General features: G+C 46.0%; 1 protein-coding gene across 1 annotated transcript in view; it reads left to right on the top strand.

Annotated features, from left to right (window-relative positions):
* The first annotated feature begins 11104 nt into the window (after nucleotides 1-11104).
* The window catches only part of etv4 (ETS variant transcription factor 4), a 30347-nt gene continuing 16708 nt past the window's right edge, over nucleotides 11105-24743 (top strand). The window contains exons 1-4 of the mRNA XM_068582604.1: nucleotides 11105-11231; nucleotides 11806-11896; nucleotides 12058-12105; nucleotides 17829-17882. Coding sequence (XP_068438705.1) covers nucleotides 11175-11231; nucleotides 11806-11896; nucleotides 12058-12105; nucleotides 17829-17882 — 250 coding nt within the window. The 5' untranslated portion in view covers nucleotides 11105-11174. The remainder of the gene's footprint in view (nucleotides 11232-11805; nucleotides 11897-12057; nucleotides 12106-17828; nucleotides 17883-24743) is intronic.

The following is a 24743-nucleotide window of genomic DNA, read 5'->3' as shown; positions in this document are numbered from 1 at the left end:
TAGTTTTGAAACACAGCTAGGAATGAAGTCCAACGGGAAGCACTGGAGGAAGTATTTAAATACTTGTGCTGATACCACACTGTAAAATACTCAGTTACAAGGAAAAGGCCTGCACACAACAACTCCTTTGATGTCTTACGAAGAGTTATTTTGTTGTTTCTGTACGTTTTCTACGCTTAGGCAACAAAACTACTCAGTTATCTTTTGAAAAAGAGGTTTTTACATTAATGTAACTCAGCATTAAAAGTCCTCTCGCTCACTCCATGACAGCTCAGGCTCCTCCCACTGTGAAATCCACAAGTGCTTAAGGGCCCCTTCTTTGTGTTTTGAGGCCCTCGGTGCACAATTTGTTTAAGAGGCAATTGCCCATAATTCCTAGCTTCATTGTGTGCAAGTGATTCATTTTGAGTTGATGTGACGCTTGTGTGTTGTTGTTGTTTCTGGTCAAATGTGTAACATCTACTCGTGTACTTAAGTTAAACAAGTCAAGGTACTTGTACTTTACGTGAGTATTACCATTTGAGGCAATGTTATACTTCTGCTCTTCTACATCTCTGAGGTAAATATTGTACTTTTTAGTGACCTCCCCTTCCTACCTTAATGTTGGATGTTTATGATAAACTGAAGGATAAAGTGTCTTTATGTGTTGAGAAAATACTTTTACTTCTTATTTATTAAATAAACTCTTCAAACGGCCTTTTGCATCAGCTGAAATTAGATTTTTAGAGATATGATGCATTCACGTAGATTAAACTAGCCAAGTAAAAGTAGTTATATCAACCCGGAAACATCCTATATTATAGTAAAACACTTTTAGGGAACATTTTACTGCCCAGTTAGTACTTTTTACATCATTTTAGCCCACATTTTGGTGATACAGTTCGACTTAAAGCTACTATGAGGAACTTTTATGTTGTGTTGTTTTTGGCGGTCCCTGTGGACAAAGGCGGTAGTGTTTCTGAGCTCCAGAATCGCTTTAAAATATATATATTTTACTGTAGCAGTGGTCTGTTGGGTGAGATGGGTGCTGGTTCTCCCTCCCCTTCAGCGGGCCCAGCAATACTTCCTTTATTACTACATTTATTAAATCAAAGGATCCGAATACTTCCTCAATCACGGGGTATAGATGTTTTTTGTGGGAGCTTGTTGCTTGACGTTCGTCCAAGCTGCCTGTGATGAGACTTTTCAAACATCGCACGGTGCTCATATCGAGGTGCCAGCCTCCGCTGAAAAAAGGAACCCGCAATTACCATAAATGTAGTGCTAATATCCCCTGAGAGGCATCCAGTGTCCGTCAAAGGATGCCATTCATTCGGGCCGCTCGCTGGCATTTGCGCCCCAACCAGAGGACGCGGCTCACGCTAAATAACCCCTTCAAACCCGCGTCCTCGTCGCCATCATCCGTCGCTGAATGCGCCTCCATCCAGGGCGGTCGTGCACATTCTTGGCCCGGTGAAGGCCCAGATGTCACAGGATGGCATGCAGGAGGTGGAGGGGGGGTGTCGGTCTCGCATACCTCGCTCTCTTCAAAAGGCAGCCGGGCATTTTCCGGGCATTAGCCGGCTGCTCACAGGTGGTGGGAAGGTCGCCTTTTATCCGTTGATTCGCTTGTTTGGATTGCGTGTGTTGGGGCGGTTGACGAGAAGCCCGACGACACCGGAGCTTTATTCAGATGACGTGTCGGTACGGGCAGTGTAATGACACCCGCCATCTTTTAATCCATTGATTATACGGCGTAATCTTCCGTTGGGTTCGCTGGAATAACCCAGCGTCTCCCTCTACAGCTTGACCCAGATATTCATGGTTCCCAGAGGATGAACAAGGTCATGAATGGTCCAAAACTCCTCAACCTACCGTCTACAAAACTGGCGTGACTCCCATTGGCCTCGGTTGCACGTTGTATTTCCTGCTCTGCAGCTATTTTTCTCTGTTGCTATTGGAGGAAAAAACAAGCTAAATCAAAAAAACATTTCGTCTGAAACCCCAAAAAAACAGCTCATGCTCCGAGAGATAATCGCACAAAGCTGTTAAGGTGAATTTATCTATAACCTTCACACCCAATTAAAGTCACCGTCGCCCATGGTGGGACATCTGCAGTCGGGCTGAGCTGACGCTCGGTGTTATCGGGGTCTCCTAGTACCGGATAAACCCAAACCAAACACAACCCGCCCACTGGTTTTTTTTCGCGGCCCTGCAAACAGTTTTGCTGTTTTGCTGGAAATATCTGCAGGCATTGTTTACACCGCAGAGTTTACAAGGATGGAGAGTCATTACAAGCAGGAATCCACCAAAATTAGACAAGCTGTGCCTTGTGAAAACACTAACAATATGGGATCGCTAAACCATGAAGCCCCCCCCAAAAGGAAGAAAATGTAAAACAGAGCTCAGAAAAGCTAAAATAACTTGCTATTAATCCGGCTTTTGTTTGATTTCTCCAACTCAACAGTGTGTTAAATTCATAAAAGACGTCTTTATCAGCCTTTGATTGGACAGAGGCAGTTTTGATGAACTGGTTCGAGCCTCCAGGCCCGATGGTTTGCATGGACAGATAAACCAGCTGCATCACTATAAATGACATAACATGGGACTCCTCATTCCCCAAATTAGCATGGAAATGAAGTGGAACATGGGATATAAATGGAAATGTGGGCGGAGAGGGGGGCCGCTGGCGACAATAGGCGGGTTTACACAGAACCAGCGTTATGTGGCCAGCGGACATCAACAAGGCTCCTCTGTGTCTCCTTCGAGTCGTCGCTTTTAGGACAAAACAAAGTCTCCCGCCGCGCTCTTTGGTCCTCGCCGTGCGCGTCCAGCTGGTGACGGAGTCGCTTGTTTTACAGCCCGAACGCGTGAATGCGAACACGTGAATGTTTGCGTGTGTCATTCATGACGTTAACTCACATTTTGGGGGGAAAAAAACAAACAAATGTGAATGTAGTAAACTTCAAAAGTGTATTTTAAAATAGATTTGGATGAATAGAGTTTATTTAGGGTGAGACACACCCCCAAGGCGAAAACAATATTTTGGGATAATTTGCCCCAAAACATTTTTTCTTCCTTGTGGATTGAAAACATCCAAAAAATACAAATTTAGCTGTTTTATTTTATCTAAATTGTTTATTTGCGTCTGTGGAGTTCTTCAAAATGCATCGTTAGCATTAAATAATGCCTCATTTTTATATTTAAACATAACATTTTGTAGTCATATAGTTGTTTTTTTAACCCTATTAATCTGTAGTGTCGTCAAAATGAATGTAATTTTACAAAACATATATTTAAAGGCTGAATATCAATAATATATATATATATATATATATATATATATATATATATATATATATATATATATATATATATATATATATATATATATACCTTTTTCACTTATGGGTGGGGGGGGGGTCTCTCCTTGTGTTTAATATTCATATTATTCTCATGAAAAGACCAAATTAAACCATAGAGCTCGATTAAAAACAAGAAATAGCAACACTGTCCAACTGGATAAAATGTTCCTTTATTGCATTAACACACACACACACACACACACACACACACACACACACACACACACAAGTATATTGTGAGTCCTGCTGCCACAAATACTCACAAACACATAAATTGTGTCTTCATTCACAGCTGAAATGTAGCGGGAAACAAACACATTGTTGCTTTTTTGGTCTTTTTTTAAACGTCATTTTCATATTCATCCTCTCACTCGTAGATGTTTGAGTTGCGATACATTGTCTCCTGTTTGTTTTTTTGCCGCGTCGGCGTTTTTTTCGGTGCCGGGGAGCAGCGTCTAGAGTCCGCTTTGTGCTTTGCGTGTCTGGCAGCATCGGCCGGACCGGTGCAGCTGCATGGCAGCCACTTCTCTTTCGGGGCTGCCAGCCCCCCCCCCCATCTAAAAAAAAAAAAAAACACCCCTATAAATGCTATTGTGCTCACCTGATTGATCTTTCACAGGCCCAGAGCGCAGCCAGACAGGGCCGACTTTTCGGAGGGGCGACGGGCGAAGGAATGGCCGGTCGAAAACAAACAAGCGAGCCAGTGTCCGCGGGCGGAGGGGGTTGGGCCGCAGGTGGCGAGGAGGCACGCTTGGGTTGGCGCGCCGGCCCTCGTCAGATGCCAACAGTGACATTTCCTGACTATGGCGCTACACAAGCAGGCATCCCAGCAACGGCGCGGTGCGCCGGGGGAATGGAGGACAGGGGTGGGTTTTACGGCACACACCAGCAAAAAAAAAAAAAAAAGGAGGGGCCAGGGGGGATGCATGGGAGCATATGCATTAAACATGACGCACTTTCTCATAAACACACTAATAAAGATCTCTTTCTGACTGTTTCTTCTCACACACACACACACACACACACACACACACACACACATATACACACACACATACACACACCTCCACTGTTGCGGTCTCAACTGTCTGCTGACTGAACACTCACACTGCCAGGAATTCACCAGGGGTGGGAAATCATTCGGCGTGGCTCTCTAGGGTCCATCGCCTCTGCACCAGCTTCATGAGCACAACAACAACAGGAGGGCGACTCCTCTGGTTGTATAGAAGTCTATGCTTCATGTGTTAAAGCTGCATTCTCTCTCCTGACCACCAGGGGGCGACTCCTCTGGTTGTATAGAAGTCTATGCTTCAAGTGTTAAAGCTGCATTCTCTCTCCTGACCACCAGGGGGCGACTCCTCTGGTTGTATAGAAGTCTATGCTTCATGTGTTAAAGCTGCATTCTCTCTCCTGACCACCAGGGGGCGACTCCTCTGGTTGTATAGAAGTCTATGCTTCATGTGTTAAAGCTGCATTCTCTCTCCTGGCCACCAGAGGGCGACTCCTCTGGTTGTATAGAAGTCTATGCTTCATGTGTTAAAGCTGCATTCTCTCTCCTGACCACCAGGGGGCGACTCCTCTGGTTGTATAGAAGTCTATGCTTCATGTGTTAAAGCTGCATTCTCTCTCCTGACCACCAGGGGGTGACTCCTCTGGTTGTATAGAAGTCTATGCTTCATGTGTTAAAGCTGCATTCTCTCTCCTGACCACCAGGGGGCGACTCCTCTGGTTGTATAGAAGTCTATGCTTCATGTGTTAAAGCTGCATTCTCTCTCCTGACTACCAGGGGGCGACTCCTCTGGTTGTATAGAAGTATATGCTTCATGTGTTAAAGCTGCATTCTCTCTCCTGACCACCAGGGGGCGACTCCTCTGGTTGAATAGAAGTCTATGCTTCATGTGTTAAAGCTGCATTCTCTCTCCTGACCACCAGGGGGCGACTCCTCTGGTTGAATAGAAGTCTATGCTTCATGTGTTAAAGCTGCATTCTCTCTCCTGACCACCAGGGGGCGACTCCTCTGGTTGTATAGAAGTCTATGCTTCATGTGTTAAAGCTGCATTCTCTCTCCTGACCACCAGAGGGGGACTCCTCTGGTTGTATAGAAGTCTATGCTTCATGTGTTAAAGCTGCATTCTCTCTCCTGACCACCAGGGGGCGACTCCTCTGGTTGTATAGAAGTCTATGCTTCATGTGTTAAAGTTGCATTCTCTCTCCTGGCCACCAGGGGGGCGACTCCTCTGGTTGTATAGAAGTCTATATAAGTGACTCTACTTCTCTCTTGATGTATTCCCTCAGTAAACATTGTAAACATGAGTTTATGTCTCAATCTCTAGTTTCAAGTCTTCTTCTATACAGCGTGACGTTCATTTAGTACATTATGCTCATTTAAAAACCACAAAACCAACAGGTGACGTCATGAACAGCCTGTAGCACGGCTGCTTTCAAAGAGCAACGTGATGTAAATTACTTTAATGCCACAAACAAGGAGATCTTTCCAGGAAGGTTGCAAGTTCAAAGACTCCAGTTTGACCTTTTTTTTTTAAAGGAAGTGCTCTTTAGAAAGAAAAAGCAACAAACATCGCTGGCTCTGTTTTGTCTGGAGTTATGTTCCGTCAGGTATTGTTTGCCGAGGAAATAATTCTCCTGGATGGAAATCAGGCGCTTTCGCACAAGGACACGAAGCGGCCCGAAGGCGTGTGTGTGTGTGTGTGTGTGTGTGTGTGTGTGTGTGTGTGTGTGAGGTCCAAATTTGGCAACGTAGCGTAGTAAGGATGTGAGATGAATCAGGAAACTTACGTAGAATTGAATTTATTTTTGGTCACCGTGGAAGAAGAAACCAGAGACATGCGAGCAAGTAACAAGGCCATGAGAAACACACACACACACACACACAAACACACACATACACACACTCACAAAGGCTGCCCTGTGTTTCACACGATGAGTGTTTGCATTAGCAATCATTTTTCAGTTGGCGTGGCACGTGAGAGAGGCTCGCTCGTCCTCGGAAGTGCGATCCACACTCCAAACAAACCGGGGCGTCCTGACGGCCTCCAGCCGGAGAGTAAGTCCTGTTTGTTTTAACGCCCGGCGTTCACAATGAGCGCCAACGCACACGCCCACGTACAGAGAGGATTCCTGTTTCTATCTCCCCTATTCCAACGCGCAGCGCGCACAGGACTCGGGAGCGTTTCCGTCGCCTCCCGACGGCTCTCAACATGGCGGCGGCTCGGCGGGCTAACAGGCGCTAATTGGGAGAACTACGCCACGTGGCGAGCACACATATGACGTAGACGAGAATAAAAGCTCGGGGGATGTACATTAAGTTGTCGGTCATCTGGTGTGTAACCACCCAACAGAAACATTACTTTAGGGGCTTACGGCTAACAGGCGCTCGCGGCTAACAAGCGCTCCAAGCTAACAGGCTCTCCAGGCTAACGGGTGTGACGTTCACAGTGAGAACTATGCTACCTAGCAAGCATATATGCATGACAGAAGCAAGTAAGCAGATAATGTACATCAAGTTGTCGGTCATCTGGTGTGTAACCACCCAACAGAAATATTACTTGAGGGGCTCGCGGCTAACAGGCGCTACCGCCACTAACGAACGCAAAAGTGAAGACGGAGCAAACAGTGATTACCTGTAGAGGGGAGTTGCTAAACTGTAGCCTGAAGGCGTATGAGAGCTAACCAGCGAGGCACGCTAACGTGCACTTAGCTAGCTAGCTATGTCAATAAAAGCACAGAGAAGCTCTTAAAACAACAAACAGAGAGAGAGCTCAGCTGGAAATGTCTTTACATAAAAAGACAATAGTTTGCTGCTATGTTTATGCTCTGAATGTTGCACCTTTACGTATGAATTAAAGCAGCTGCTGAACATTTTTATACTCATATCGTTGCTAACTATGTGAAAGCGGTCTCACATGCTGAATAACCCGCAAACAATCATGATATCATCACCCAGACGTCACAGTTGGAGACAAGCTGGAGGGCATAGTGGAGCATTTAGCAGCTAGAGAGACAGAGACAGAGACAGAACTGACATTCACCAGAAACCATCGTAATCTGTTACAAAAAATGCAATTTTTGCAAAAATCTCTTTTTTTTCAACGCTTAGAAACGCTTAAATTAAGCACCAAATAATAATAACCAAAATCAGTGAACATGGGAATGGTTGTGATCTACTCCCATCAGAATTTCATCTCGGTTATTATTCATTTTTATGTATTTATTTGCCAATTTGTACTTCAGATTTACAATCTCCCTCCTAAAACCATAAAAAAAAACGGAAATTTGAACTTGTCCAGGACAACCGGACACCCGATAAAGATCATGTGATGTGATCAAAAGCTCCACAGCAACTATTTAATGCATCGATAATTTGGTTTCGCGGGCGCGCTACGGCTACGTCGACATAAATAAACCCCGAATGGACGCTGGGAAAAGAATAACTTTAGTGTCAAATGGAGACGCCTGGACATTTCGATGCTTCCTGTAAGTCCCCTCTGTGTGCGATGTCCTTGTTTCACCTGAGGATCTGCTCTCGTTATCAGTCACCATCGGCCTTGTCGGGGCCGAGGGAGGAGCAGGAGGGCCGAGGGAGGAAGGAGGAAGGAGAAGGGAAGGAGAGGTGTTGTTGACGAGCCCCAGCAGACGCCTGCTCCTGCTGTCTTTCTCCACATCCCCTTTTTCCTTCACTTTTCCTTCCTCATTCTTTCCCTCCATTCTTTCTTTAATCTCCCTTTAATATCCCCCCTCCCTCCCCATCAGAAAACGTATTCGGCTCGTCTCCCTCCACCCTCGACACGTCTCACTCTGCCTCTCGATGGCAGCTGAGGCTGTAATAACATTTCAGCCATCCATCAAGCGCAGCCAGCTTTGATCAATAAGCACTTTGAGTCCACTCCACATGCACTGAACTTAAAATGTCTCCCTCTCTGTCTCTGTCAGTACTTATCTCCCTGCTGACAAAGCGGTATTAGACTCAGGGGTGGATGACTATTACAGTAGATTTCACAATGCATTTCAGCACAGCGTTGTGTGTGTGTGTGTGTGTGATACATGGCAGCTGCTAATGTCCTTTACAGTTTCAATTCATCCTTAAGGATCTAAAGCAGTTGTAAATCCTGTGATGTGACGTGAACCACTGCGTCGGTGTTTAGCGTTTCGGATCCCTTTTCCTTTTTTTTCTGAATTAAAAACACTTTTTAACTTTTTGTTTTTGTCGTCAGTCTGAAATCACACGACAGGTTGTCGTCGTTTTTACTTGCAAATGTGAATTAAATGTGTGTGGAAACTGACGCCACAACTTTTATTGCATTCACTTTGTAAAATAATCACATTGTTCATCACAAGCGACAAAAAACAAGAGAAGGGATTTTCAGAAAAAAGGGGAATTTTGTGTCCCAAAAGCTCACACGCTTTGATGTCACATGTGGCGACATTATTTTTGTTTTTTGCAACGGCAGGAATTTGCCAATGATGTCGTGGTAACGACCAACACAACAATACTGAGTCATGCGCTAATATCTGGGAAAAGAAAAAGAAACCGATGCGAGAAAACAAGTGTCTGTTTTTTACGCAGCGTGGCACTTTGACCTGAATGCTAACATCAGCGTGCTAACAGGCTGATGCTAACAGGCCTGCTATCACCCTGAAACTAAAACAATTATTATTTGTACTGCAAGTTTCCTTAAATGTTACTTTTAAATAAGCATATGAGGCTTCGTTGGTGAATTTAGCAGAAATCTAAAGACTTTAATAGAAAAATAAGTTAAATAAACATGTTTTTTTCCTCTATTTTGATGCAAAATAGCTCCAAATCTCCAAAACGGACCTGTGTCTTTGTCTCAGGTGTCTGGTCTTGATTCTTTAGATGCACTGTGAGGCTGTGGTTTAGGAGCCGCCGCTCCGGCCCCCATGGGCGCTCGAGGAGTTTATAGAGTGGCTTGAATTGAATAAAACAACTCCTAAACAACCATAATGTTTACTTGTGCGATATCCTCGAGGCCGTCCTGTAACTTTTATAGCCCGTTGTGCTCGTCTGAACGTGCATCTAAATATCATCAAAGCAGGAAATGACACGTATCACCTGCTCTGGAGGTCGAGTTAGATATCAACAAAGGGAAAGAAGGGGAGGAGGAGGAATGCTCTCAAACGGCTCGTCGTGTGCTCCAAACTCAAACTCTAAATACCATCAGAACTTTGTTTCCTGTCTCCAAGTCTGCCAAGTATACACTTTTTAGTTATTTTGTTCAAAAAACAGCTTTTTGTGGCTTCAAAACTTTCAATAAGCAGGAAGCGTTTCTTCGTTCTGTGTACAAAGCTTTTCCAGGGGAGAGCTTTAAATCCTTGCGGTCTTCTTGTGGTGTAGACTTTGAGAAAAAAACCCACAAGAATGCAAGAATGCATCACCCTGAGCAGGTTTTTTTTGTTTTTTTAAATGCTCGATTTAATGCACGGGCTCCTGCAGAGGTGCTGCCACGTCTTCTTCCTGCCTGGGCCGGGTTCACTTATTGTCATATATATATATATATATATATATATATATATATATATATATATATATATATATATATATATATATATATATATATAGGTGAAGGGTTGAGAAATGTTAAAATGAAGTAAACAAAGTCAGCTTCTTTGAGTTTGTGCGTGCAGAAAAAGAAGGAAAGAAATGGCAGGGCTTTCGTGCCGGGGCAGGTTTTTATGAATGGAAGTTTTTTTTCTTCTTCTTCTTCTTCTTCTTCCTAACTTTCCCTCTCTCTCTTTTTTGTGAATGAAAAAAACAACAACTGGAAAATCCAGTATATAAAAAAAAAAAAAAAAAAAAAAAAAGCTCGCAGGCCGCAGAGACGACGTGATTGGCTGCCGGGGTGGCGCAAGCTCCGCCCACGGTTGCTAGGACCCCCGCCAGCCGGGGCTTCTGATTGGCTGACGCGGGGGAACCGAGACTTCATTCATAAGTCGGTGTATTCAACCGGACAAAGGCGAGAAATCCGAGCCCTTGAAAGAGGAAATGCTCCAATCACGAGCCTCTTCTGGCCGCGAGCGAGAAAAGCAAGTCTCCCTCTTCTAAAAAATCATGTCTGCGACAGAAATGACAGCACAGCTGGCGCTCAAAAGTCTCTTTTTCCACGTAGAGTGCGTTTAAACTCCCGCTTTCTGCGCGTAACACGTCGAAGTAGTTGTGTTGTGTTTGACGCCACTTTAAAAACACACACATCTGTTTCCCGTCACAGCTTCAGACTCGTTTCCTAAAGAAAGTGGAGAGACGTGGCAAGAAGCCCTCAAGGAGCAGTCTCCTAAATATAAAACAACAACCCGTAATTCATGCACGACGTGTCGCATTTAAATCCCTCCGTGCACACACAAACAACAACCAAAAAAACTTTATTGTGCAAAAAAAAAAAAAAAACATTTTTTTTTTAAACGTGGAGAAAGAGCTGCTCAGGTCGCGGAATTACCTTTACCTTAACTTAAAGGTAACGTCACGTGCTGCCTCTCTCTCTCTCACACACACACACACACACACACACACACAAAAAGGAGATTTGTAAAGAGGGCTGCAGCCCGCTGGGTAATCACTCGCCATCACTTCCCCTCGGCATTTTTTTTTTTTTTTTGTGAATGGAGCTCATTATGCATGCAGCCTCCACGCAGCTCCATTCACAAGCAGCTCTCTCCCTCCTCTCTCTCCCTCCTCTCTCTCTCTCTCTCTCTCTCTCTCTCTCTCTCTCTCTCTCTCTCTCTCTCTCTCTCTCTCTCTCTGCAGGCTGTGCGTGGATCCCACTCCACTCAGCCCAAATGACCTCAAACGGTTAACGGATGGATTATAAGATGGATGGATATTTGGACCAGCAAGTGCCTTACACTTTAGCAAATGTACGTATGGATGAAATCTTTACGTTACTGCGAATGCTCGCGTGTTTGTGTGACTCTGCAACCGGACTCTATGTCTCTCTCTCTCTCTCTCTCTCTCTCTCTCCGTCTCGAGTCTGCACGAGTTTTGTCTGTGTGCGCGCGATACAAAAAACTACTTCTCACCCCTTAAAACTGACACAACAAAACAAAAATCTCACCCACAAAACTTTAATCATATTGTGTGTTTTTTTCGTGATGTTTGCCCCGCGGATCTTCCGGCTGGAGCGCGCGTCAACGTGCCAAATGGTCACTTTTCTTCAGACGCAAACAGCGCGTTTGTTGCCTCCACTGACTAAGAAATGTGTCGTTTTATGAGCAGCTCATGCTCACATCTGTACTACACACATATATACAGCTGCAGCAAAGGCTCTCAATCCTACAGCTTCTTAGAAATGACTTCTTTCTTCTTCTTCTCTTTGTCAAACGTCTTCCCTTTTGCGTGCCACTTTCATCAAACATGGCATTTTGACACCGTGTCCCTGTGCAGAGTCTTCACTTCTATGTTCACATGTTTTTTTGTTGTTGTTTGTTGCAGAAGTCGCATGGAAATGGGCCCTTAAATAGACTGTTGATGGCAGCGAAAAGGAAGTACATGGACACAGAATTACCCCCTCAGGAATCCGAAGGTAAAGTAGTTGGAAGTCTCTCTTTACGTGACGCATGTTGACATCACATCAAACCCACAGACAGGCGACGTCAGTGTGAGGCTTTGTTACTGCATTTAAAACATCAGAAGGAGAGGAATATGGCTGATTATTCTCTCTTTTCCTCTTGTCTCTCTGTCCAGACCTCTTCCAGGATTTAAGCCAGCTCCAAGAGACATGGCTCACAGAAGGTGAGATGTGCCTGCAGGCCGCTTTTCTTTCTCTAAATTGTACTTTTTCTCTGGCGAATCCGTCATGAGTGTCGATGACGTGTCTGTCGGCAAACACAGAGACCCTAAAATGCCCCAAAACCCACACTTTTCCACTCTTTGGTGATTTATCTGTCAGCATTTCGTCGCAGGTTGCTTCCCGGCTACAACAAACACTTATTCATGCACTTTGGTTAAAAAAAAAAAAAAAAAAGGACAACCTCCCTTTATAGCTGCTGTCCCAAAGTGTCTGATGCAACACACATGCTCATAAAGCATCCGCCGCTGCCAGAGAGAACACAGATGGGACATTATTAGCTTTGAGCATGTCCTATTTCGGCCATGTGGCGTGCGTGCCAGCCAGCGGGCCAAAGCAAACAAACAGGCTGTTTTGGCTTGTGTCACTCTCGGGCGCATAGCGATGAAATGAGGCCGGCGGCCCGCGGCGAGCGTCAGCGAGCAGACTTAATAAGTGCAATGATGATGTGAGTGCTAATACAGTAATTATAATGTGTGTCGAGAGAGAGAGAGAGAGAGAGAGAGGGGGAAAGGAACAACAACACCAGTGTGAGTCACCGGGCCTGTTCCTCAGGATGCAGGACTGTGTGTGTGTGTCTGTGTGTGTGAGAGACGCGCACCACGAGGTGTGTGTTTAGTTTGTGTCCGTCGCTTCATTCTGGAGGATTTTAAGTGGCGTCCACCTGAGGAAAAACCTGCTGTTAGCTGCTCGTTGTCACTTTGTTTGAGCGTCACTGAGCAGGAGGACGGAGGTGTTGAACTCTCATGTTGGTACGCACCCCGGCCACAGAAAGTAACACGCATAACTCATTTCACCTGTAGCGCCGCGGATATTTGCACAATCGACGTAATTCCGGCGGATTCTGAACTCGAAGAAGCGTCGCTTTACCAATGCCATGACAATTCAAGAATGGTTCTTTACTTTTTTTTAGTTTTTACACACTGTTTTAAGCCTTTATTTTGGAAAATAAATTTGCCAAAAGAGTATTTTTTGACATTTTTATTGATAAATCAGATAAAAAGGACCAGGTGGACTGTCATCATCACAGTAAAAGCAACTTTTTTTACTAGTGGACGGACATATCGGACTCATAAAGTACTTTTTTCTATGTCTTGAAGTTATGGCTGATTGCATATTCTGTGTAATGCATCTAGGAATTACACAAGCACACCAAAAGTGAGGCAACACAACAACAGGAAGTCCATAAGTTGAGTCCAACTGAGGTGGAATTTAACCTCTTAAAACAGTAAAATCAGTGAAACAATCAAAGCCGACAGATCCAATAAGAACTACTCGTGAAATCCAATAAAAAGTGGCGGTATGTTGCTTTGTTTCTATGGATGAAAAGAAGCGATTTCTCCTCCATAATTCGGATCGAAATATGACGTCATGTCCAAACAGCGGCGTTGACTTTGAGCCGCTCGCTGCGCAGTCTGCAGCGAGCGGCTCAGCGGGGGGGCAGCAGACATTTAAATAGAGCCCCTGCTCCTGTTAATGGGGACACGAAGCGGTATCCTATGTTAGCTTTCCTCACCTTTTCTCATGCAGCAGACAAAAGGGCCCCGAGGCCCCGAGAGCCCCGTAAAACCGCGACAATGGGTGTCGCTTCAAAGTTGGAGCCTTGTTTGTATTCACAGGTTTTCACTGTAAAAAGCCCCCCCCCTCCTTCCTTCTCTTAAAGGTTCAGGTTTTCTCACTTTCCTCACACTGGCGTTCAGCCTCTTGTGACTTTTGGGTTTTTTATTTGCGTCGCTGAGATATCGGCCTCTGAGATTCGTGCAACTTGTGAGCAACGCGTCCTGTGAGGGGTCAGAAAGAGTGAAGAAGATGTTTGCGTCGGTATCAGCAGCACTTTGTACTCGCCAGCAGTATCCACACGAGCAGCAGCTGTAAAGTTTGTTCCCTTTTTAATATTTTTGGGCGGTATCTTGTCTTGGAGTCACCGGGTGAATGAAAAAGATGGAAGTGTAACTCCATCAAAGTCTTATTTAAGCCTAAGCACCGGCTTGTTTTCAGCTTCCTAAGACCTCTCCTTTCCTGTTGCATTAATTAAAGACCTTATCATGACTGATTGCAGTTGTGAGGGATTCACCAAGACTGTAAAAAAACACAGAAAAGCTGCTCGTATCGCTGGAGGGAGTTTTTTTTTTTTTCTCTCCACCAAAAGCAGAGCGGAAGCGAGACGAGAGGGCGAAGCGCCGAATGGCAAGAGTTCAGGAGCTTGTCACATCTTGTCTCATTTTGGCCTTTAAGGTTTATGTGACTGAGGGCTGCTCAGCTCCTCCTCCAGGATCTCCCACCGAGAGAGAGGAAGAGGGGAAGAGAGGAAGAGGAGAAGAAAAAAGTCACTCAAGGTGCCTGGAAGCGTCGGGGAGAACGCGCGTCTGCGCTCGTATAAACATGCGTTCCTTCTTGTGCCGACTTGCAGCTCAAAGCCCCCGACGAGGTGTTCCTGGAAACCAATCGGACACTCACACACACACACTCTCTCTCTCTCTCACACACACACACACACGCCGGGGTTACCACGATGGCCTGGCGCTCGTCCCTCCCCGTCTCTCTTTACGAGGTCCAGCATGTTCCTCTGCGGACGCGTTGAAGCCGGCGCTTGTGATTGATCGTCGGCTCTGCAGAGCTGGAGACCGGCCTCTGCTCTGTCTCACTTTATACACACACACACACACACACACACACACACACACACACACACACACACACACACACACACACACCCCGAGGGCGACAGACTGAAGAACACAAGAAGTTAAAAGGAGGCTAATATTATTACGGTACAGCGAGATACACAGGATGCCTGTGTGTGTGTGTGAGTGTGAGTGTGTGTGTGTGTGTGTGTGTGTGTGTGTGTGAGGAATCGATTTGATTTCATCTGAACATGCTCCAAGACGCCGTCGTCCGGTTTCCTCCGAGCAGGAAGGAAGCAGCGTGACGAGGACGAGAAAAGTGGATTTGAATTTCTTACTTCCTCTTTTTTTTTCGTCTCTCTTTCGCTTTTCTGGTTCCTCTGCCGAGTGTGTGTGTGTGTGTGTGTGTGTGTGTGTGTGTGTGTGTTTGTGTGTGTGTGTGTGTGTGTGTCATTGTATGGGAGGCCGTGATTGTGAAAGTGAAGCAAGAGATAAACGAGGCTGTTGAGGTCTGATTCGGGTCCTTGATTGTGTTCCTGCAAAATTCTGCTTAATTTTGACTCCAGACCTCTTTTCTCCTGTGTTTGAGTCATCGTAGGAACCACAAATTGATTCCAATACTTGTGTTTATTATGTATTTGTTCAGCAAAGTATTGGGAAAAAAATGTATATCTGCAAAAAAAAAAACTTTTAAAAAGATATTTTGATCCTAACTATGAACATCCAGCATGAGATGAGCCAGATTCCTTAGTAAAAGCCTCCTGGAGCGTCAATAAGACACCTTTTTGGAAAGATTAGGACCTAAAGAATCAGAATCTGCAACAAAAATCACAATAAAACAAAGACTTGGTCTGTTAGGAAGGAGCTTCAGTCAAAAAACTGTGTCGTTCGGTTAAAAAATGAGTCAAATAACGTATTTTCGGTTCAAAAATGGAAAAAGAAATGCGTATTTTATGCCAAAAGCTTGTCTGAATGGGGCATGCTGGGACTTAAAAATGGGAGCTTAAACGTGGTACCACTTTGTGTCGTTGGCCCGTTACGTCTCCGATGTTGAGTTCATGATATTTAACGATGGCCGTCAACTTTTCCCCCGTTTGGCTCGCACCGTGACGTCAGTGAGAGCAACGATGGAAACACTTCTTTATTGTTTATGCCCAGAAACTCGTGGATGTCTGGAGCGTTGCCAGATTAATGTCGGTCCTTCTCTACGTTTTAATTAATTCACAGGAAGAAAAAAAAGCCGTCGTGGGTTGAGTTTGACCTCCTGACCTCTCGCAGGGTGTCGGCAGTCAAATGATTTGAGCTGTTTGTGTGACGTAAAGCTCCAAGAGGGACAATTGTGAATGGAGGAAAAAACACACACAATAGTGTGTGTCTGGCTGCTGCACCTGGGCTCGACACCCCGACTGCTGCTTCTTTTTAAATATATAATTAAATCCCGGATGAGATTCTTTGAGCGAGAGTCTCTCTCAAAGTGAAACTGGACGCCGCTGCCGGTGAAATCACACGTTACACATCCACTGCTCTTTCTTTACAACTTTACAACAGTGTGAGGGAAAAGCTTGAGTTAGCGTAGCCGCAGGAGCTTCAACCTCGACTTCTTTCTAGATTTTGGAGTCTGGTTTTCTTGGTTTTTCCGCGCCGGGGTTTTTTTTCTTGACAGCGAGAGCCAGACCTCCTCCTTCCTCCACCTTCCTCCTCCTCCACCTCCATCGTTGGAGCCCATGACCCTTCGGGACGAGGTGACTCTGGATCGCCGCGTCGTCGTCGCAGCGTCTGACAGATTTAGCTCGTTCAGCCGGTTCAGTCCGTCTGCGTTTCTACAACGAGGAGAAAAGAAAGAAGCTGGTTTGTAGAAAGGTGATTTAGTTTGAGGGGTCGGCGGTTCTCAAACTGCGGGGCGCGACCCTCTAGTGGGGCGCAGAGGTATTGCAGGTGGGGCGCAAGAAGGGAGGGGCAGATTGTTAAAAAATTTTAGAATTTTTTTTAATTCTTTTTTTTTTTTTTATTTTTTTTTTTTTTTAAAATTTTTTAAATTTCTTGAAATTTTTTTTTTAATTTTCTTTTTTTTAAATTTTGAGAATTTTTTTGGGGAAAAATTAATCCCTCAGCAGGGAAACTTTTCTCTGCATGTTACGTGTTTTGCTCATAAACATTTTTTCATGCAAACTATGGGGGAGAACTAGGGAATCGAACCGGCGACCTGATGACTCAAACATGGTACAAAAGTACACACATAAAACTTTATACATAAAATACACAGCGTACTTTCATGGAAACATATCTGCACTGAACTAGTTGTGCACAGGTTGAACGTTATTGTTATGCTGAAGAGATATTTAGTGTAAAACTGGTTATTTGCAGGTACAATATGTACTTTCTTTTGCACAGATTGAACTTTTTTTGCATCGTTCTATCAAAGTGATGGTTTTTGTGTGACGTGGCGCTCTGATTTACTTAAAGGATTTAAATTTGGGTTGTTTTCTTGAGTCGGATGCACTCGTGGAGTTTACTTTACTTTAATGATCGGATACCAACCTTTGTTCTCTTTGTCTTGATGGACAGACAAAAGCTTGTGTTATTGTGTAATCAAGTGACTATCGGGGGGAAATGAGATAAGACGATGAAATACCATTTTCCTCTTTTCAAATTCGATTCAAGAATATTGGATTATTTCACATTTTTCCTGGTTTTATTTGTGTTTTCTCCCCTCTCACTCGAGCACTTTACATTGAAGAGCCGTCGGTCGTAAATCAAAAATAAAAAAAGCAGAAAGCGTGCCGGCCGGCGGGTTCAACATGGCGGCGTTCAGCGGCGTCCAGCGGCTCCGTGTTCTCGTGTTATCGATCGACTCGACGAGCAAAGCGCTGACACGCTGCGAAGAAAAAACCTGCTCTGAACGAAGCTGGACTCCGATTTCAACGGGATAAAAAATAAGACTGACTGAGAGAGGAAAGAAGAGACGGAGAAAGAACGGGCACATTTTGTCCAAAGTATAATAATAATAATATTAATGTATGTTTTTGTTTCCTGTGTAATTTCAGCTCAGGTTCCTGACAGCGACGAGCAGTTTGTCCCCGATTTCCACTCCGAGAACTGTGAGTACTTTTCACTTCATGTGTCCTCTGATCACAAAGATCATCATATGGCAGGAACATACCTCATTTTAAAAGTGTATTCAAATCAGGCAACGTTTTGCTGTTTTATTTTGTAGTTTGTCCTTTGTGTCGCTGTCACTTCCTGCTTCCCCGTGTGCCTCGTTTCTGATTGTTTCCACCTGTGTCTCCAGACCGGCTTTTCCCAGTGTTTCAGTGTTTTTCTCCCGTGTTTCAGTTGTCGTATGAACCCCAAATTAAGTCCAATACTTGTGTTTTGTTGTATGTATTTGTTCAGCAAAGTCTTGGGAGTAAAATGTATATCTCCAAAAAATAAAATGACTTTCAAAATTTTGATTGTAAGGATGAACATCCAGCATGATTTGAGTCAGATTCCTCAAAAAAGCCTCCTGGAGCGTCAATAAGACACCTTTTTGGAAAGATAGGGACCTAAAGAATCATAATATGCAACAAAAACCACAATAAAACAAATAATTGGCCTCTTAGGAAGGAGTTTCAGTCAAAAAAACATTTTGTTCGGTTCAAAAATGGAAAACTTGCGTGTTTTAAGCCAAAAGATTGTCTGAATGGGGCATGCTGGGTATTAAAATAGGAGCGGGGGGGATTTTCCAGAAGGTTGAATACAAGGGGAAGGTAACGAGACACAGGTGAAGTCCATCAGGAGACAGACACACAATCAGAAACGAGGCGTACAGAAGCAGGAAGTGACGGAGACACAGAGGTCAAACTTCAAAATAAAACAGGAAGCCACGCGACGCCGTGACCGTACGCGTAGCCGTGCACATGGAAACTGTCGCGCTGAGGTTACAGTAATCTCTGGAGGCCTAATGAGCCTCAGGGTGCCGGGAAAGGGGAATTTGGTTGTCGGCCTCCTTCTTATACGCGCCGCCGCCGCTCATTTGCATAGCTTTGAAAGAGCTGAATGGGGACTTCCCAGGAAACCAGTAAAAAAAACAACCCGACCAGAATGAATCGGGGGCCTCAGGTACAACGACGGGCCTTTGTGCGTATCGGAAGGTGTAAAATGGGAACGCAAATTCTTTGGCCGCACAACTGAGCGCCGATTTGAATGCGTTTCCCTTTTTCTTGTTGTGTGTTTTCAACAATGAGGATTCAGGATCAGGGCGGGAGTACGTGTCGCTCTGCAAACTGTGTGTGGGTGTGTGTGTGTGTGTGTGTGTGTGTGTTTTCCGTCCCCATTCATCGTCTCCATCTCCAGCAAGGACGCTGAAGTGCTTGATCCTCCCGCTCCCATTTTTAAGTCCCAGCATGCCCCATTCAGACAATCTTTTTGGCATAAAATACGTTGTTTTTTTTTCATTTTTGAACCGAACGACACAGTTTTTTTGACTGAAACTCCTTCCTAACAGGACAAGACTTTGTTTTATTGTGATTTTTGTTCCAGATTCTGATTCTTTAGGTCCTAATATTTCCAAAAAGGTGTCTTATTGACGCTCCAGGAGGCTCTTTTGGTGGAATCTGGTTCATATCATGCCGGATGTTCATACGTACGATCAAAATTTGAAGTGTTTTTTTTTTTTTTTGAAGATATACATTTTATTCTCAAGACTTTGCTGAACAAATCCATACAATAAACACAAGTATTGTAATTAATTTCGGGTTCCTGCGACGACTCAAACACAGGGGAAAAAGGAGATCTGGAGTCGAATTTGGTGAAAGAATAGGAATCTTAAAAGAAAAACCTCATCTGACAGCTTTCGCTGCCACTCAAAAAAGGCGCCGCCTCCCCCTCCCGGTGTGCCTTTTGTGTGTGTGTGTGTGTGTGTAAACATCGGTGACACATCGCGACATTGTCGCCGTCCGTCGGACGCCGACAATGCGGAGGCAGGAAGTGCAGATGAACCCCAGAGGGCAGGCGAGGGGCGGGGTCGTGTCTACTTAACCCCGCGACCTGCCGGCCAATCAGCTGTCAGGCCCTCCGCTAACGGTTGACCTCCGGGGTGTGATTTGCGAGGGTCACGGGGGAGAAAAAGGAGGGGGGAGGGGGCTTCGGTTTGACGGGCAGCTCACTTACACCCCCCCCCCCCCCCCCTCCCGCTGGTCGCGGTCAGAAAGCAGCAGAGTCCACTTGGAAGCTGACAGGCGGCCATGAATTTATCCGTCTTTGTTTGTTCCGAGCGTCTATAAAATGGCCGTGTGTGTTTTCCTTCACCTGCGTCCTCGCAGTCTGCTGTACGAGACAGGTGACTCACCTGTTTTGGAAACTCAAGCACATTAAAAAAAAAAAAAAAGGGGCCATAAAGCGGAGCTCGACTCCCAGCTGACGGGAAAACATAATTGAGGCTTTGCAATGAAAACGGCACCCTGGTAAAAAAAATAAATTATAAACGTTGTTTACTGAGTCAGGTTGTTACCTGCATGGGTGTGGTAGAGAGAGAGAGAGAGAGAGAGAGAGAGAGAGAGAGAGAGGGGAAACAACAGCAGAGGAAGAAGAGAGTCAAAAACACATGTAGGAATGCTAGATTGGGGAAGAGGGGGAGGGGGAGGGGGGATTGTGCAATACCTGCACATCTGGTAAATCTATCTCATCTGGTTCGTTCTCTCTCGGCTAACAAGCGGCGCTCTGTGCAGGCCGCCATCGAGGGAAGGTTACGCAAACATGCAGCTTTTGTGTACTTGCTGACCTGTGTGTGTGTGTGTGTGTGTGTTTAAATGTATTTGAGTCATCGGTGATAACAACACACCGTCGCTTTTCCTCCCGTTGAACTTATTTGATCGGCCTAAATAAAAACAAAAAGGACTCAGGATGTGTGATTTTTTTAAAATTTTAACCCTCATCAGGAGGAGATGAGGATTAATGTTTCATTTTTTGGCGTTGACAGCACCTTCGGGGGTTCTCCTCCACCCGACGCCGGGCTGTCGGAGCGATCCCTTTGTCTGTTGGGGGGCGGAGGAGGAGGGATGGGGCTGAGGGGGCACATGGAGGTGTCAGTCAGTTTCACGGTGCAGAGACTTCATTGAGAAGAGTTTGAACATGTCGCTGCTGTTAGTTTGTGTGTGTGTGTTGAAACCACCAAAATGCCGGCATCTGCAACGTTTGCTGCGTCTGCAGCGGCGGCGCCAGCAGCAGCAGCAGCAGCAGCAGCGGCGTCTGCAGCAGCAGCGGCATCTGCAGCAGCGTTTGTAGCAGCGTCTGCGGCGTCTGCAGCAGCAGCGGCGTCTGCAGCCGCAGCGGCATCTGCAGCAGCGTTTGTAGCAGCGTCTGCGGCGTCTGCAGCGTCTGCGGCGTCTGCAGCAGCAGCGGCATCTGCAGCAGCAGCAGCAGCGGCGTCTGAAGCAGCAGCGTCTGCGGCGTCTGCAGCGTCGGCGTCTGCTGCAGCGGCGGCGTCTGCAGCAGCGGCGGCGTCTGCAGCAGCGGCGGCGTCTGCAGCAGCAGCGGCGGCGTCTGCAGCAGCAGCAGCGTCTGCAGCAGCAGCAGCGTCTGCAGCAGCAGCAGCGTCTGCAGCAGCAGCGTCTGCAGCAGCAGCAGCGTCTGCAGCTTTCGCCTCGGCTCGTTCCTCTTTGTCCAAGTATGTTGTTTACACTCGAAGCCGCTCGGGAGATGTGACCCATTCATAAATTTTCTTCCCTGTGTGCGCAAGAGGAAGTGTGCCTCTCCCTCCCCCTTGCTCCCTCGCTCCCTCCCTCCTTCTCTCCTTCCCTCCTCCCTCCCTCCACTGCTCTCCTTCGCTCTTCATTCATAAAAAAGCCCTTCAGTACTACACTTCTCCCCCTCCTCCTCTCCAAGTGGATACTCCAAACCCCTCCTTCCCTTCCTGTGTCTGTACAAACTAAGTCGAATTTAAAAAATCTCGACCCCCCCCCTCCCCCCACACCTCCTCTCCTCTCTCCCTCTCTCTCTCCCTCTCTCTCTCTCCGTCTCTCTCTCTCTACACACACACTGAGTGTTCCAAGATGTGCACTAATCCAGCGACGTCGGCGCTGTGTGGGACGATTGTTTGCTTGTGTGCCTTGCAGTAATTATATAGGAAGTTGTGGCTGTAGGATGCAGCGAGGAAAAGAGAGAGAAGCTCGTCCCTCTTGTGTGTTTAGTGCGTCTCAGTGTTGTCGTCATATCCAGTTGTTTGCGTCTCATCTCCTACACGTACTGGTGTGTTTTTAAAGTTTCCTAAAGAACAAGGAGGCGTCTTCAAACAGCTGGTTTTGTCTCCGTCACAAAGAAACAGCAGATCCTCGCCGTCGAGGCGGAGGAACCCGGTGTGTTCTGCTTTTCTGTGTTTGAAAAAGGAGTTGGAACGATTGTTTGATAATCTAAAAATAAAGAGGAAAGGAAAGAAGGAAACGAGGACGTCTCTCTGGCTCTGTGTGTTCTGCTTGGCCACGAATTCACAGCCTTCTTCTTCTTCTTCTCCTTCTTCTTCTTCTTCTTCTTTTTCTTCTTCTTGTTTTAGGATGTTTTTCCCGGATCAGTTGGGCCGAAGGGCGAGAACCAAGTCTCTCTCTCTCTCTCTCTCTCTCTCTCTCTCTCTCTCTCTCTCTCTCTCTCTCTCTCTCTCTCTCTCTCTCTCTCTCCCTGAAAGACAAACATGCAGCTCTGTGTTCTCCGCTTTCCAAAATACAGCTGCTATGCAACAAAAAGTGTGCAAAAAAAAAACAGCCAGGTGCCTGCATGGATACCACTCTGTGTGTGTGTGTGTGTGTGTCTCTCTCTCTCTCTCTCTCTCTCTCCCCATGTGTGTGTTTGTTGCAGCGTTTTTGTTTTGCTTACGAGTAAAACGGTTGATTTCTCTTCTCCGCGAACAGATGATTTCTTTTGACAGCCTCTCAACCGCTCACTCATGCACACACACAAACACAGTTGGCCTGACGCGCACACACACACACACCAACAGTCACACACACACACACACACAAACTTCAGCCCTGCAGTTTTATGAATGGGTTGGTTGTGAAAGACTGGCTGAGGCAGCACATTGAGTTAAGGGGAGTGAACCTTCATTCATGGTGTTGGGGGAGGGGAGGTGTGTGTGTGTGTGTGTGTGTGTGGGGGGGGGGGGTTATACCACCACTAACAACACCTATGAGAGGTGGAGGCCTATTTAGTTTTTGTTTTTCAAGATCTAACCTCTTTTGTGGGGTGAACCTTTAAGCTCTCAGGTTTTGCCGCCATCTTTTTGGTTTTTAGTGTTTTTTCCCCGTTAAGGATCCTAAAGAAAAGACCCAAATAGTTTCTGCGAGTTCACAGCATCGTTCTGTCATCTCTAGTCGATCCAACCCCAATGGAAAGAACGGGGTTTGTGAAGGCCGGGCATGCGGAGTAATCTGCGTTTAACGGCCTCCAGCGGGGAGGTGGAAGCTGTTCTCCTGCGTGTTGATTCAGAACAGCCATGTTGAAGCCATGGGGGGGGGGGGGGGGGGTAAAGGGTGAGGGGGGGTGGAGCCAAGCAGCACCGCCCGAGTGTCAGCGGCGGAGCTTTTGTGAAAGGACGGCAGTGTGTGTTTTATTACAGGAGAGTGAGGAGCTGTGTGTGTGTGTGTGTGTGTGTGTGTGTGTGTGTGTGTGTGTCAGTACATCCCTGAGAGTGTTTTCTGAAGAAAAAGTCCTGGACCTGAATCAGTCCTGGTTATTTGGATCGTGTACCAGTAGTTTACTACTCGTCATATTCATTGAATGTGCTGTAACTCGTTTTTTTTGGTTATTTCATTCTGGTCACATGACATCTATCGCTTGAGGGATCCTCCTCTGTTGCTCTCCTGAAGGTTCACACACACACACACACTCTTACGCTGCAGAGGGTGGGCCTTGTAACCCGCTGACACAGACCGGTAGGTGTGTGTGGAGCTGAGAGCTAAGAAGCCGGCGTGCGACCTCGCTGGTCGATACGCGAGGCGAGATGGAAGATGGAAGATGGAAGATGGAGGAGGCTGATGGATGGATTGATAAAGATAAAGCGCAGATAAATCAGCAGGAGGGGGCAGATATGGAGGGGAGGAGCGGGTCAAACGTGCCGTCAAGAGCTACGCTTCAGATCCTGATCAAGACACAAAGAGAGTGTGTGTGTGTGTGTGTGTGTATATATGTGTGTGTGTGTGTGTGTGTGGAGGGCAGAAAAATTGGTGCATTCGGCCTGCGTGCCGATAATTTCAACCAAGGTGTCCCGGCCTTTCTGCATGTGTGTGTGTGTTATCGCCTTCTGATAAGGCCTGCTGGACACACACACACACACACACACACACACACACACGTCCACGATACCCTGGTGGGCGGCGGCGGCTCATTATATCATCTCGGTAAGCGTGGGGGGGGGATCGATCGGCACATTAAACGTTAAGAGGGGGCGGCTCTGTCGGGGCTGAGGGAGGCAGAGCGAGGGGAGTCAATATGGTGCCAGATTAATTACATCCAGCCCCCCGTGTTGTGTTGTATCGGCTCCACTAAACAGCAGCGGGGCGGCGAGATTTATGTCTGCTCGACGGCCATTTACGTATGAAAGAAAAGCCGACGCGGCACAATCGACAAGGGGAAGCGGACGACGGGGAAAACGTGAGGACATTTACCGATTTAACACCCTTGATGCGACCGAGAGGAAAATGTGACGTTTTATTAAACTCGTGATCGGTACCTTTTTTTTAAGAAAGTCGCATTTCACTAACAAACACATCCATGTGACCGTGAGGCTTGTGGGAATCCAACAAAGTCATCCACGTCCGTATAAACGTCATATTTCTACCTGTAAAGTCACAAAACGACCAGAGCTTCCAGGGCGTAGAGCACCAGCAGAAGCTGCTGAAGATTTAAAGCCGCAGTACGCAAAAAATCCAACGGTAACTTTTAGATTTTTTAGCCTTTTTTTAAAAATTTTTTTTACTGAAACACCTTCC

The sequence above is a fragment of the Clinocottus analis genome, unplaced genomic scaffold (assembly GCF_023055335.1).
Source record: "Clinocottus analis isolate CAN_PGR_092001 unplaced genomic scaffold, fCliAna1.0.p SCAF_19, whole genome shotgun sequence".
Lineage (NCBI taxonomy): Eukaryota > Metazoa > Chordata > Actinopteri > Perciformes > Cottidae > Clinocottus > Clinocottus analis.
The sequence above is the reverse complement of the archived record's forward strand: the minus strand, read 5'-3'. Positions and strand labels throughout refer to the sequence as shown.